Genomic DNA, 15,195 nt, shown 5'->3' with positions numbered 1-15,195 from the left:
AAAATTTTTGTCTGAGGACTATATTTTAAATCCCAGCATGCAGACATCTAAATCCAAAGCCACAAAGGGACAGAAGCACCCTGTCAATACTTTAAAGTGTACTTCTCTAATGCTTCTCCCCATTAGCGCTTGGCTGTCCTTGAAAGCACAAAGCTGCCATGGCACCTAAGATTATTAAAAAAAAAAATCTCGTTTTGCAGCCAAATCCTATCAAAATTCATAAACTTACTTTATCCTACATGACCCAATTCAGGAAGATGGTTCTGGGTCTCACGAACACCATATGGAGGAGGAGGAGGAGGTAAAGAAGTGAGGATGGGAGAGGCAGGCTTTCTGTCCAAAAGTTTCTGTCAGAGAGGTGGGCTCTGCTGTCAAGTGCATTCTCGTAGCACAGAGTTTCAAGGGTGTCCAAGTCTCCTGATGGCTTTTGCCTCAGCTACTTAATATTTAACAAGTCATTAGGATTCGGAATGAACTACCTGCTGGGTAGGCAAATTACTTTAATAAGTTAAATTACTAACTTTAGTTAATTTATTTGCTTTCACAAAAGGAAACATCTTAATATAATTTGCTGTTCTTGATTACATCGTGTTAAATAAATGAAGTAAACAAAATCACATATGCATATACAAACATCAGCTTTGAAAGACACTTTGCAAAATTTCCTGCCGCCCTAGAGCCAAGGATTGGAGCTTGCCATCAGGAAAGCTGTCAGATCGAGAGTGTGCTCAAAAGCCAGCTAAGGCTGCTGACCTACTTTTCTGGTCTCTTTCTGAGGCAAGCAGCAAATCCTCCCCTAAACTCTCCAGACATCAAATATTTAACAGCGGTTACACACTGAGTACATTGATTTCAGCCTGGCCTGGGCATATATATGTACATAGCAGGTCCCAGCTTCCTCCGAGTAAAATTTGAGTATATTACCATTTATTCTATTTAGGTGGACACTCAAGTTCACATGCTGACCTTGACTGAAGAAATTAGTGGTTCCTTTGTGATGCAGTGCAATAAAGAGGGGATAGGGGTTGCTTTTTATGCCTTTTCCTTGGTGTGCATGGGAGCAAACTCTAGTCTAGTCCAGCCAAGGCATTTCTAAGATAAACTCTGGACATACTCAGCTGGTGAGCATCCTAGATCTCAACTGCTCTAGGATTTTTGGAGGTATAATAGTGTAAATTGACCTACCTTGATACAAATTTTATATATCTTACTTCATCCTCTACTGTTTCTGGCACTGTAACAGTAGTCTCTCTACAAAGTGAAACACAGTACACAGCCTTCTACTCCATGTACAATATCATATATAATGGGTTAGGTAAATTCTCTCTGCATCTATATGTGCAGTGCATGGGGCAATCTAAGGTAAATATGTGTTATGCCCAAAATATTGTAAATTTGAAACAAACCTACAAGTTCCATGTCTTGAAACAGGTTACTTTGGGCACTTCCTGAAGCATCACAAGTGGGTTTCTATAGTCAAAGCGGGAATATCACCTTTCTGTGAATTAAAGTTAGCATGGGGACCCAGACATCGCTTTTTGACACAATAGCCAGGGTCCAAAAATCAGCAGTGGGACCGGATCAAACTGTGCTGCTTGAATGGAGAACACTTTCCTCCTGACAGGATGCTTGCATAATGCTATTAAGAATTCTTAATCTGTCATTATGAAAGGAATTATTGAATTTACAGTCTGTTAATGCCATATCCACTAGTCCCATGTTTGATCGCTCTGCAGTCCTTTTGAAGAGAGAAAGCTTTTTACTTCTCTAATGGCTCCAGGGCTTACAGCACAGCATCATTTGCATTGAATGTCATGCTTATGTAATTCAAAAGGTTATTTTGTTGGAGTTGAAAAAGACCACTTGGAAGATAAGTAACCAAAAATGACAGTCTGTTCATGCAGACTTCAGCCTGTGTGAATATTCTGTTACCTTCTCTTTCTCTAAAAAGCGGTTTTCTTTATCTCTACTTTTTCTTTTGCACTGCTGAAGATGGGAAATGCACAATTCAATCAGTATTAAATAATTTACAACTTTACTTGCTACAGCATCCATCTTAGTTGGGAGGGAAAGTGAATTGTTTTACGATCATTTATGTTCAAAGCACTTCCTTGCATAAATATCGCAGAGGAAAAAAAAGAACAATAAAGGCTTAAATACTGCCCCAAGGAGAGGGGCTTGTACACACTATTGGCTCTGACAACTCTATGTGAATTATCATCATCTTCACGCAGAGCAGTCGTGTGCTTTGGGGAGGAGGGAGGTACATCCCTGGGGGTGAGTCTCCGTGCATTTCACTGGTGATAAACCCCTCTCTTGTGCTCTTTGCAGCGGCCGAGGAGTGGCGCAAGATGGGAGGTGAGCCCTGGCAGCTGATCGAACCAGTCGATGGCTTCCACCCCAGCCAGGTAAAAACCCGAGCCCAGGAGATGGGTGGGAGCACGGGGGATGCGGGAGCATGTGGGATTCCGGTGCCTACTGCTGCCCCAGCTGGCACGCTGCAGGGATGCAGATTTGGGGAATCTGTCTGTTTTAAAGGGGACAGAGTCATGGAATCATGTAGGTTTGAAAGACCTCTAAGATCACTGAGGCCAAGCATTATAACACTGCCAAGTCTACCAGTAAACCCTGTCCTAAGCAGCATGTGTTAAATACCTCCAGGGATTGTGATGCATCCACTTCCCTTGGCAGCCTGTTCCAATGCTTGGCAACCCTTTCCCTGAAAACATTTTTCCTAATAACCAATCTCTAACCCCTCTCTGGTGCAGTTGGAGGCCATTTCCTCGTGTCCTATTAGTTGTTTCATGTTAGAAGAAACCAACCCCCACTTCATCACAGCATCTTTTTAGGTTGTAGGGAGCACTAAGATCTCACCTCAGCCTCCTTTTTTCCAGGGTAAAAAACTTCCATTCCCTTAGCTGCTCCTCAATAAATCTTGTGCTCCAAAATGTTCCCTGGCTCTGTTGCTCTTCTCTGGACAAGCTCCAGCACCTCAATGTTTTTCTTGTGGAGAGGGGCCCAAAACTGACCACTGGCTTTGAGGTGCAGCCTCACGAATGTTGAGTACACTGATAATCACTGCCCTGGCCTTGCTGGCCACACCACTGCTGATACAAGCCTGAGTGCCTTCTTTGGCCAATCTAAATGATGGCTAAATGATGACTGTAGCCCCAGAGCCGATATCTCCAATATTTCTGATGGCTGCACTCTGCTCTGACTCCTGCAAGGTCTTCTGCCTCTTCCCCTCACTGACCAGTATTGTGACCAAACAGGTCTTAATGCACAAAAATTCATCCTTGCCACTTAGGCTGGCCAGCTGCCTGCTCAAACACCTGTGGGAGTTTCTCAGGATCAGGACAGTAGGGCAGCACTGCAGAAATCAGACAGGCCCCCTCCAGCCCTGACCTGACCCTGCAGCTTCCGAGGTTTGCCTGTCATAGTCTGGAACAAAGATCCTTTTTGAAGTTATTAATTTAAATTGGTTATGCTCAGCATCTACATATTGTTACATTTTCACTTGCTTGCTTAGCCTCCTAGGACAGGTGGCAGGAGAAGGTTTATGGTCTGTTTATTGCAGAAATAAACAAAAGGGAAGGAGCACCAGCTGCTCCACTGTAAGTCTTTGCTTGGGTTTGATAGCCTAGTGTGAAGTTGGCTGGTTCCCACCATGCTCGATTCAAATTAGTTTTTTCCTGACCCTGTAAAACACATAGAGAGACCATGTTCTGCAGTCAGCTGCAAACAAAGCCAGTTGGTTTTCTATACACTACCTGAAATTCAAACACACGTGCAGAGCAGTCAGTCTCCTTTGCAAGCAAACCCCACTACACTGCCCAGCCACTGTCAAGGCCACTTGGTAGCTCCCCCAGCTCAGAATCATGGGGGGATTTTATGGGCCAGTTTTATGTTGTGAGATGATGTCCTGCATGCATTGAGTCCCACAACCCCACCTCCATATAACCCAAGGTGATGCTGCTTCCCACGCTGGGACAGAGCACTCAGAGGAGAAGCACTTCAGCAGGAGTGAGTTACAAGCACTGATGGATTCCAGCATTTCAGCAGCTTCTCCATTGCCTGTGCTGTCAGTTAAGCTAGGGGAGACCTGCAGGGGGAAGTCCAAAGGCAAAATAGATGCTTTAGGTGCTATCTTTTGCACCCATGTTAGTCACTCAGGGCGATACAGTGCCTTGCTTAGCCTTGCCAAATTAAAAGATCCTCCTGTTCGAAGAGGGACTCCTACATAGCAGAAATTCCTGCCTGTCTACCATACAAGTACCAGGAGACAGCTGTGTGAACTCACAGCCTGGGGATGTGGAGAAAGTGTGCCTTGATTTTTTGCTGCAGGCCTTTTGCAAGGAAGCAATTAGAGAAAACCTGGCAAATGAAATGAGAGTGAAAACAGTGATGAAACAAACCCCATTCCCAACCCTGCCATCTGGGGAAGCTGCAATATGAAGTCTGGAGTGTAATGGAAACTTTTGCATTTTCTTTGCATTATTTTCCTTTCTTTCCCTGGCCTGAGGCTGGCCTGAGGTTTCTTATAACCCCCAGCACCAGGCCACAGTGGGAGCCAGGCTTGTCATATCACGGCTTTTCATCCAGCCTCCTGCCCACATCCTGTATCCCAACAGCAGCTGCAAGGTAGCACAGAGTTGAAGGCAGCAAATATTTTTCTTAACAGGATCCTTCCAAAGCCACAAGAAAATTACAAAAGGACATTGAAGGGCAGCTGCAAACCTGCTTGCAGCCCCCAGAGTGCTGAGCTACAGGATGCAGTCAAGCACTGCCATATTTCACTCCCTCTGGACCTGGCATCCTGCAGTGGTTATGATCTCTCCCTCCTGCTGTTAGGATGACGTTAATGCTTTTATAGGTACATTTTCCCTTACAGTCAAGGTGCCAGCTGTAGATATGCCTCACTTCAAGTGAGTTATTGTCCTCCTAGGATTTATTAATTAGCCTTATCCAAACATCCACCATTGTAAATCCATTTTTCTTTTCCTGTTAGAGAAGTCTGTTACCAAACTTCTACTTTTTGGACTGAGACATAGCATTCTGCCCCAAAAGAGTGACTCTCTTAATAAATAGAAGGGGAAGTGTAAGCAGAAACTGCTATTTTAGAGTATTCTTAAGGAAGATGACATACAATTCACTCACTCCTCATACAAGTTTTATTTAAAGTTTTACTTTCTCCTGACATGAATGCCTCTGGCCAGGTATGGTTTTTGTAGCACATAGAGGTGCCTAGCGGGAGAGGATTGATTCCATGCAGCTTTGTCAAGTGAACAGAGGCTCTTACTTCCATCCCTGCAGCTATTCCCCACACCTCACAGGCAGCTTGATAAATACAACAGATAAGATACCCAGCCAGGGCCTTTCTGCTGAATTTTCCCTCTGTAGATATCGAAGCACCTGACAAATATTTCCAAATTCTTGGATTGAGAAGCGCTCCAAGGAAAGCAGAAACATCTTATCTCTTTCCTTCAATACAAAGAAATTTTGAAGTTTGGGATGAAGGAACCGCTTTCTGTGTCTCTTTCAACCCAAGGCTGAGCTGGCAAAAGTGATCACTAGGTGATCCCTAATCACTGCGGTACAGCCATGGGCAGGATAAGCTGGTGTCTGTTGTCAGCACCCAAATTTTACATCCTGTTCATCCATTGTGTCTTTAATTAATTTTAAAATAATAATTTGTCTACTGGTATAAACATGGCAGAATCAGGTGTCAGCATGTATATCCATGATTCTAGAGGTCCAGACATTCTGGAGGGGTGTGGGAGGGAATTGAACCATTCTAATTAAAGCTTGCATACCTTGCAAGGAGAAGGAAAAGAAAATAAAAAAAAAGGCCCCACTTGCCTGTCCCATCAGAGCTAATGCAGTTTTTCATGGATTGGAGAAAGGCACCCAGGCTGGAAAAACTAGCCCACATGGTTTCCACTCCAGGCAATATTTTATATGAAAAAATTGTGAAGGATGGGATAAATAACAAGAACTGATTTGTTGAGCAGACTTGAAGATGGAGAATTCCTGTGTTTTTATTCAATGCTCTTAGCAAAATAAAGAAATATTTAAAAATTAGGGACAGCTCTACATTACATTCCCTTCCTGTAAATTTCCTAGGGGAAAAGGGTCTTCCTGCATGTTTTTGAGGTTTTTTTAAGTTGGAAAACAGGAGGGAGCAAACAAAACACTCATGTTTGGCATAGCTGCATTCCAGTAAAATTTCAAAGCTAAAATTTGCCTCCACAAAGTTTTTTCCAAAACACACAGCTCAGGATGGAGGTGGAGGAAATTCACACTATTTACTTTTAACACCTAAAAGCAAAGTGATTCACTCAGTCCTCCCAAGTTCCCTCTAGAGATGTTTTTGAGACACCATTCCCCAAAGTCCAGCTTGGCTGTCCTTGGAAAAAAATCTGACTTTCTCTTCTCAGTGACTATAGAGGGAGCCCAGAGATTTTCTTCAGCATCTCCTCCTTACTACAAAATTTTACTGCAAATCCTTGTGAATGCCAGATGGCTTCAAGGACACCACTTCCCTCTAGAACAGTCGATTGCTTTGTTTGGATGACAGAGCCATGCATTTCAACAGGATCCTGCATAAATGGCTTCACTTCTTGCTTTTACGATGTTTCCAGGGAGAATGCAAAAGCCCTGAGCATCACAAACTGGAACCTGAGATGCTTGGAAGACTCTTAATGTTTATGTACAGGCAGGAAAGCACAGCTTGAGTGTGATTAGCTTCTCCCTTTTTCTTCCTCAAGTCATAGCAAAGCACGTTCCAGCCAGAAATAGAGGGAAAGCTGAAGTGACGCATATCAGATGAGTTGGGTATTTACAGTTCACTGAGAATCGTGCCTATCACCTGTTTGGTGCAGAAGGAGAAAACAGATAGCCAGAAGCTGCTGAAAAACCACAGCTGCCTCCCAGTTGCAGTCAACCAGAGCTCTGTTAGGAATGGGTAATATTCCCTTATAAAAACTTGCTTAGAGGTTGTCATTTTCACAACAAAAAAAATAAATGCAAAGCTTATAAAAATTATACCACGTCTCAAAGTGCAAGAAGTCTGGAATTTAAAAAAGACCTGCAAGAAAGCAATTTCCAGAGTCACAAACTTTTCTCTGTGCTAAACTACTCATCCAGAATTAATTATTGAAATCATCGGGACGTCAAGAAATTATGTGTGCGCAGAACTTAATTCAATTTAGGGCAGTCTAAGCACATATACCTTAAATTAGAGTCAGCAGTAGTCTGAACACTGTAGAGCATACCTCCAGGGATACCTTTGCAAAGGGTGTACCATGCAAAGACAATTGGATTTTTTAAACCAACCCCATTTATCCCGCTAAAAAACACAGGGAAGGCTTAGGGAGCATTGTGAAGGAGGTTTGGAGACCACCATGCCAGAATGGACCACTCTTGGCAGGGATGGGTCTCAGCCCCCTGGCTGCCATAGGGTGTCCCAGAATAACATTTGTTCACAATAGAAACTGCAACCAGGAGAAAACCCTCTAATGAACAAATCTCTACTGTCCCTCTTCCCTGTCCCAATTCCTTCATTAGCTTAACAAACTTTGAGTGACCAGAGCCTAAGAGCCTCCGCCCCACAAATGTTACTCTTTGTACATGAGCCCTTAAATAAAAGAATTTTTTTTTTCTTCCAGGCCATAGTTAGAGCTTCTTTTCAAGCACAGTATTAAAAGCATAGCACATAAAAATTCACCACAGGCTCCAGTATCTTCCCAAACTCCAAAGCAACAGTACTCAAATAATTTGATTTCATAAACCCACCTTGGCCTTTAAAAAAAAAGCCTTTGTTAGCCTTATTTAAACCTCATAATTTCAGTGTGTTGAAAAGTTTGGGTTGAAAATAAAGTTCCCATATAGGCCAAATATCACTGCAGGTCAGGAGTAAAATAAAACTGCCTTAGAAGGGTGAAAAAACTTGGGTAAGGGAGACTCAGGCTTTTCTCGCTGTCCCCTTCTGCTACCACTAATGTTTTTTGCCCTGGCAATACAGCAGATAAAATTTCTCTTTGGTACATAATTTCTAGGGCAAAAAGCTCTGTGAAAGCTGGAAGGAGACTGATATTGAGGAGAAAAGCTATTCTACCATTTCTGCAGGTCTCCTGGGAAAAAAACTCTGAAGGCAACCCAGTAGCAGGTGCAAACTTAGAGCATCAGACACAGTTAGTTATGAAACTAGAAATAATTGGGCCTCTTTTTCCTCAGCACCTGTGGTTTCCTCCCAGGAGAGCACAGAGAACATTTATTAGAAGTACCAAAGGCATTTGGGAGCATGAATTCCTTTGGACTTGCCAGTTTTATGCATTATACCCAGGCAGTGCTTTTGACATACTTTCAAAATGTTTCACAGGAGGAAAAAAAAAAAAATCAGACTTCAGGGCTTTTAAATAGCAGTTTATGGGCTAGACACCATAGGCATCTGGAAGTGTCTGGAGACAGACTATCATTATCAAATGATGGGTCAGGGAGTTGCAGATATATGGCCCCCACCCTATTTTTATTGTTGAGAATATTTTGCCCTGCTAGAGCAGCTGGAATGGGGTACTTCCTTTGGTTAGAGGTTACAGTCCATCACATGATTATACTGGGCAGTCTGCCTTATGCTGGGGTCTTCTAAACTCTGGCATGAAGTGACCATATTACAAAGGCACAAGAAACCAATAATAATATAATAATATTTGTGGTTTGCAGATTGCTGCAGCCCTTGGAACAGGAATTACCTGGCAGAAGGCACTACACGAGTGGCCTCAAGTGCTTGGCAAGGAGAATCCATTCAATGATCAGATTGAAGCCATATTCAAAGATCAAGGTGGACACTGACTTCCAAACTGCTGGAATCCTCACGCGATTTACAGAGGCACTTCCACGAGTCAAGATTATTAAAGACACACACAAAAAAGGGAGGAGGGGAAGTTATTAGAGCCAGTAGCAGTGGATATAACTCAAGAGCATTCTTTTCAGCTTGTATCTCATCTGCACAAGTAGGCTATGCTTTTTCTGTGGAGCTACAAAAATAAAAATCAAAGGTTAGCTGCCAGCTAGACCATTTATTGTACCAGTCTGAAAATCCACATTTCTTTTTTCCATATATAGCAAACTCATACACCTATCAATTTTTTTCCTTCTAGAGAACATTTCTAGGCTATTTGTACTGTTTCAACAGTTAATCTAATCCCAAAAGGAGGGGGGGGACCCCCAAACTCATTATCTTGCTATAAATTTTCTGTATGTAATTGCCTTGACTGTCAATACATTATTTAGCTGCTATTTGCTTATTAAAGTGTGCCAGGAGTAACAAGGCACTACAATTTTGATGTGCCTGGGAACATCAGCACAGGCTGACTGAGCACAGGTTCTCTTCCTTCATTAATAAGATATTAAGTTGACAACACTTCATGTATTTAAAGCAGGTTGCTTTTTCAACCTGTTTTTGCTTTTTTTGCTTCCTAAGAAATATAATATGGACAGTCCTATGCCTTTTACAGGCATGGCTGAGGGAATCACTGAAAATACTGAGCAACCCTTACTTCATAGGCAGACTTGAAGATTGAGAATTCCTGGTTTTTTACCAGCTTGTTCAATGCCCTTAGCAAAATAAAGAAATATTTAAAAATTAGAGACAGCCCTACTCACAACCTTGCTGGAGGTGGAGGGATCAGAGGGCATAAAATGGCATTAATTATGGGTGGAAATGATCTGGTAAATAGCAAGCATTAACATGACATGACTAAAACCCACCCCAGCAGCCCAAAGCTCTGCTCCTTGTTCTGAGCACTGCCCTTGCCCAAGGCTCTGTCACACACAAGGCAGCACTTGGGCTGTGGCCCAAACCCAAGGACAAGGCCTGGCTGTAGGACACACACCCACTCAGTATTTTGAACAGGCAGGGGATGACTTGGCTAATACTATTTTGATTGAAGCATGTATCATTGCTTTCCTAGATCCTGATTCTTTTTATCGAGTACAGTCACTGCTGGGTCTCTTATTAAGATGTTAAGATAGAAATTAAGATAGAAATTCCTTTGGGATGACTGCTAACACTTAAGTAAATATTCAAGTCACCTACTTTAGGAAACCAAAAGGGAATACATTCCTTAATTGAATGATACTTGTTAATAAGGCCCCAATTCATTCAAGGCATTTAGATTTTACCAAAATATCCAGTCTCCCAAGGAATAGTTTGAACTCCAGAGAGGCATGCCTGGGGAAGACTGTTTAGCATTAGAAGGAAATCTCCCTGCTTCCTGTAGAACTTATCTTCAAACCACATAACGTTCCATGACCAGGTAAAGCACCTCCTATTTCTGTATTACTTATTCAGGACTCTTATCTTTCATTAAATACAACACAAAGACAGATACAAGTGCATCCACATATTTTTATTACAGCCCAAGTAAAGCACAGGCAATAATTACAGAATATCAGATTATTTTCTCTACATGAACATACAGAAATGTAGCAATTAAAAGGGGGAAGGGAGTCATGTTTGGAAGCCTAATTTTCAAGGCAATTTCTTTGCAAATTGTTGTATTTCATTTGAGGCTGGGATTTAATAACACCAATTAGGAGTTTTACAAAGTAGTAAAACTGAAATTTCCTCATCTAAAGTAAGCTTCATTGCCCAGAGCAATGCGTTTTTCTCTTACAGACTTTCTTACTTGCAAACTCCTTGAATTTCTGAACAATGGGGAAAAAAAGGTTTCTTATAAAATTAGAATATCTTTTCAAAGACAACCTAAAACCTCCATAGCTGAATCCCAAAGCAAAGCCTTTACAAAGGTTTGCCCAGTACAGTTGCTCCGTGCTGGATACAGTCTCTGCAGGACACCAAGGAATGGGTTTGCCCCTGGCTGAAGGCACACTACCCAAAGCCACATGCCCTTGTGCTTCAAGGTGAGCTCTGCACCTCCAAACATAGCTGCATGCAGAAACCTGATAGGCAACTAATGCAGTAACTATCTATCTGCAAAGAAAGATGAATTTTTGGACTATTAAGCCATCAGCTTTTACAACCACTATGTCTCTCTATTATTTCAAATGCAAAAAAACAGCTGAAGATCTGCACCCCCAACCATCAATCACTTACCCATACCACTCTAAAAATACATGTCCTATATTTAAAAAACACTGCTGAAAAAGCTTACTTATGCTAAGTGACAAACTATGAATTCTAGTCTATTCCATTAGGTTAACTGTCTCCTGCTGCTCTGATTGAAGGGGAAAAATGCACAGGGAAAAGGGAAAAAAAGTTGCTCTTGGAAAGCTAATTACAATTCCATGCAATTCAAAGTTTATTAGCAGTATGTAGTTCTAGAAGAAATGGTCTGTCAAGGTCTTTTCTGGGGAGAGTCAGAGCATGTGAATGAATACAGGAGGGATTATGTCACTGGCTGGATCCAGCACACTACACATGAGAAGGTTCTCTTTATGTTACTCGGCAAACGTTTTTTACAAAAAAAAATGTGCTTGAAATCGGACAGTAGGAACTCTTTTTGAGGTATAGAACATCTAAACCTACCTGAAGCTATTTGAATTCACACAGTCTGGCCTCCTCACAAAGGATCTGCTCCAAACATGGAAAAACTACGTAACCATCGTTGCAAACTCTTTCACTGCAAAGCCTTAGAAGAGCACAGGAGGGGAGGAGGCAGCACCAGCAGGGCCAGCCAGGAAAGCTGTAAGCACAGGCTTCCTGCTAAGCTTGCATCCCATGCTTCTGCTGGCTGCCACCATGTCCTCACCACTCACAGCTGGTGCCTAAAGCCACCACACAGGTCAGCTTTTCTAACTTAGCACCACCACCTTTATACCTTTTCCTTTATCAGGAGAACTTCTTGGGCAATGAACACAGATTGGTTTCTACAAGGGATAATAGTCCAATTAGCCTAAATAAAAACATTCTTTTGAATATCATCCAATTCTGTTCTTAACACCTTCCTGTGGACTTATTTCATAATTCAAAATTTAATGATTTTTAACACTCACTTGGGAGTTTAAGAAGACAGCCTACCACGCATCCACTGATGAAATTTGCTCTTGCACTGTCCACATTGTGTTATTCTGCTGCCATGTCTCTGTCACAGAAAGGAAAAAACAAAAAAGAACCATCTCTCCTCTTCCTATTTGATGAGCTGCTGCACAGGGACAATCTGGCCTCCCACTACAAAATTCAGTGCTAGCTACTGAAGTCCAAGGATTCACATTATCAAGTGGAATTCTGGGATATATGTAAAGAATAGCATCCCTCCTTAAACACTGTGTGGAGTCCAGCTTTTCTTCAGCCTACAAATTAGTAACTCAAGTGCATAGATGACATTATGAAAAAAGCAGGAAGGGTTTTATTTTTTATTTTAAATGAATAAAATAAATCTCAATACATAGTTTGGAAATAAAGACATCAGAAAATAAAATGAAATTTAAAAGCAAGTACAAAAGGGGCAGGATGAAAACAGTATAAGGTAACAGAATTTAGTGTTTTGAGTGTGAATATATAACAGCAATAGCAATCTGAAGTTTTCCACTACTGCATTCCAAGTGAAGTAATGAGTTGGTATTTCAATATACTCAGTGAAAAGCTGTGAAAACTAGAACTTTTAGCTGAGAAATGTTGCCATTTTCATGATGGGTCTGAAGTACTTTTTATATGCATTTGTGGACAGGTCTATCAAGGGAAGGAAGACCCATTCTTTCAGCCAGCAGAGTATTAGTTGGTACATAGCAGCTTTGTAAAGTCTTATTATTAAACAAAACACAAAAAAGGGCACTATTACAATCTATTAACCTATTCCTGGTTCTCAAATGGAGAATTCTCGCTTGTAAAAACCACAAGTCCCAGGAAATACTGATGTATACAACACTAAACCTAAATCTTTCTGTTTGATTATTTTTGTCCTAACAAAAATATTCAAGACCTTCCATTTCTATCAAAGTGCATTATACTGCAAACGTAATTCCACACCTGCAAATCACATAGTGTACATGCCATGCACTATCCATACTAGTTTGTATGAGAAATTGCAAAAGTAGTATGAATATTTTGTGCATGTCTTTTGTTCTGACCACAAGGATGCTGTACAAGCAGAATTATCTATACTGCATATGTTGTGGAGTAAAATGAACTACTTCTGTGCCTGATCATTACAAAAGAACCCCAAAAAATGCTACAATATTAAATCCTGTGCTTCAGCAGCATCCTTGTTAAGAGTATTTTGAACTATTGCTTCTTTCAGGGAGCTGAGTTATCTAGAAAGCTTTCTTTCACTAGCTAGTGCATCCCTTCCTGCCCTGAAGTGAGATTTCCTGAAATAATTTAGTTGTTTGAAAAAGAGAATGCACCTAGCTAGAAGACTTCCAAAAAGGAGTTATATAAATATTTAGCACATTTAGAAACAGCTAATTGCTTCCTACCATACTCAAAACTAGGAAGTAAAAAGGTTTTAAAATTTTTTAAGTGAAATAAAAATACTGCATAACATAGTCCTGTATAATGTTAAATACTCTCTCAAACTTAAAGCATAAGTGACCCAGAAGACTTCCCCCATTTTCATTTAAATTATTTTCTTGTGTAGCTCCCTTCCTGAGTTTAAAGCTTTCCAGTAGGTTTGTAGCAGGCATCAGGCTGCCACATGCGAAGGTCAATGAGGACTTGGTTGAGCTTTTGCATCCAAAGGTTACGCTCTTCTTTAGTATCAGCAGACAGCCAGTTCCTAGAAGGCAAGGAACCCCATGGATTATTCTCCACCTCCAGTTAGTTTTTGTGACAAATGTCAAGGTGATCAACCATAGAAGCCCAAATAGCAGGGTTAAAAATTAAGTCAAACATTCCATGATCCTGCTACTAAGCCACTTGGCATTTCCACTTCTAGAAAGCAGTTAGGACTAAAAGCAAACAAACCAGTTCAAGTGCCACCGAAAATCTTAGCATTTAAATGACTTTTGCATCATTATGACAAAGTTGTAAAGCTCCAACGTTACTAAAACTATCACGTGAGGTAAACCTCCCTGATTTTATGCACTCACTTTGTAACACAGAGCGTGTCTCTGCATTGGCTGACAAGCGTCTCGCGGTCATCTTCTCTCTGAGGTCGGACAGTTATTAGTTCAAAAGTGTTGGGACGGGCACAGAACTCCCTGTTAGCAGGTTCAATCTGATGATTAGTGCAGTTAGCCAAGTTTATCCGGCCCAGAGGATGCTGAAAGTGAAACCAGTTCATCAGTCAAGAACACTGCAATCAAGAGTAATTCTGAACATATGCTTTGACAACTTTGACAATATTAAGTGAACACACCTTTCCTCAGTCAGTTATTCCATACAAAAAGGTGATACACGTGCAATGGTAAGAAATCTATTTAAAAAAACATTCCACAATTACTTTAAATCATGGCCTAATACTGATATTTCTGAGTGACATCCATCTCTGCATGATAGAACAGATACAGTAGGGGCAAGGAGATGCATTTAGTAAGTTTAGTATTTCTGTAGATCGCCAAAATACAGCTGACTCGCTCTCTGAAAAATAGTGAAACAAGTCTAGAAGATTTTCTAGAACAGAATCTGGAAAACAAACCAAAGCTTCTTCCTTGCAGACAAAAGCAAAATAGGAACCTTCTTCTTGATTATTTTTTTTTACTATCTTGTCTTACAGTAGGCAAAGATTTTTCCCTCTCTCCTGGCAAAGAAGGAAAGTACATTGATATATTTTGGCAATGTCAACTATCAGCATATGGTCTTCCTCTGTTAGCAGGGAAGAAACTAAACTCAGGCATCTGGAGTGGCATAGAAGTCCCAAAAGGACCAGAGTTTGCCACAGAGTTTGGGAAAGAAAATGTTCTGCCAATAAACAACAAAGTGTTTAATGGTAAATAACTTCAGTGAGTCAGAAGAACCCTCTTGAAAGCAGTCTTTAAAAGAATCTGGAAACATTTTAGTACATGGCAGGAACACACTAAGGAGACAAGAAGGTTCACCACAGTGACAGATGAACCTCTGATTTGTCTCATTAGCCCAACAAGAACTTCATTTTCTGTGAGACCCATTAAGAAGCACCAGTTCCAGCTACAATGTGGAGCTGCAAGAGGGCAAGGACTTCAAATAAGACAGTCCCTAATTGCAGCTATGCTTCTGCAATACATAGGGATTGTCCATTCATTTTTTTACTGTATAAA

At 41.1% G+C, this 15,195-nt stretch overlaps 2 protein-coding genes across 3 annotated transcripts in view; one reads left to right on the top strand and one right to left on the bottom strand.

The window, feature by feature from the left end:
- Positions 1–9,364, top strand: part of AOAH (acyloxyacyl hydrolase) — a 73,094-nt gene extending 63,730 nt beyond the window's left edge. Inside the window, exons 21-22 of the mRNA XM_015618448.3 lie at positions 2,332–2,408; positions 8,722–9,364. Coding sequence (XP_015473934.1) covers positions 2,332–2,408; positions 8,722–8,850 — 206 coding nt within the window. The 3' untranslated portion in view covers positions 8,851–9,364. The remainder of the gene's footprint in view (positions 1–2,331; positions 2,409–8,721) is intronic.
- Positions 9,365–10,388: 1,024 nt separating this feature from the next.
- The window catches only part of ANLN (anillin actin binding protein), a 28,665-nt gene continuing 23,858 nt past the window's right edge, over positions 10,389–15,195 (bottom strand). For both annotated transcript variants that reach the window (XM_015618445.3, XM_015618446.3), the window contains 2 exons: positions 14,050–14,222; positions 10,389–13,736 (listed from right to left, as the gene is read on the bottom strand). In XM_015618445.3, the coding sequence (XP_015473931.1) occupies positions 13,613–13,736; positions 14,050–14,222 (297 nt within the window). In that variant the 3' untranslated portion in view covers positions 10,389–13,612. The remainder of the gene's footprint in view (positions 13,737–14,049; positions 14,223–15,195) is intronic.

The sequence above is a fragment of the Parus major genome, chromosome 2 (genome assembly GCF_001522545.3).
Source record: "Parus major isolate Abel chromosome 2, Parus_major1.1, whole genome shotgun sequence".
Classification (NCBI taxonomy): domain Eukaryota; kingdom Metazoa; phylum Chordata; class Aves; order Passeriformes; family Paridae; genus Parus; species Parus major.
This window is presented reverse-complemented; position numbering and strand designations above follow the sequence as displayed.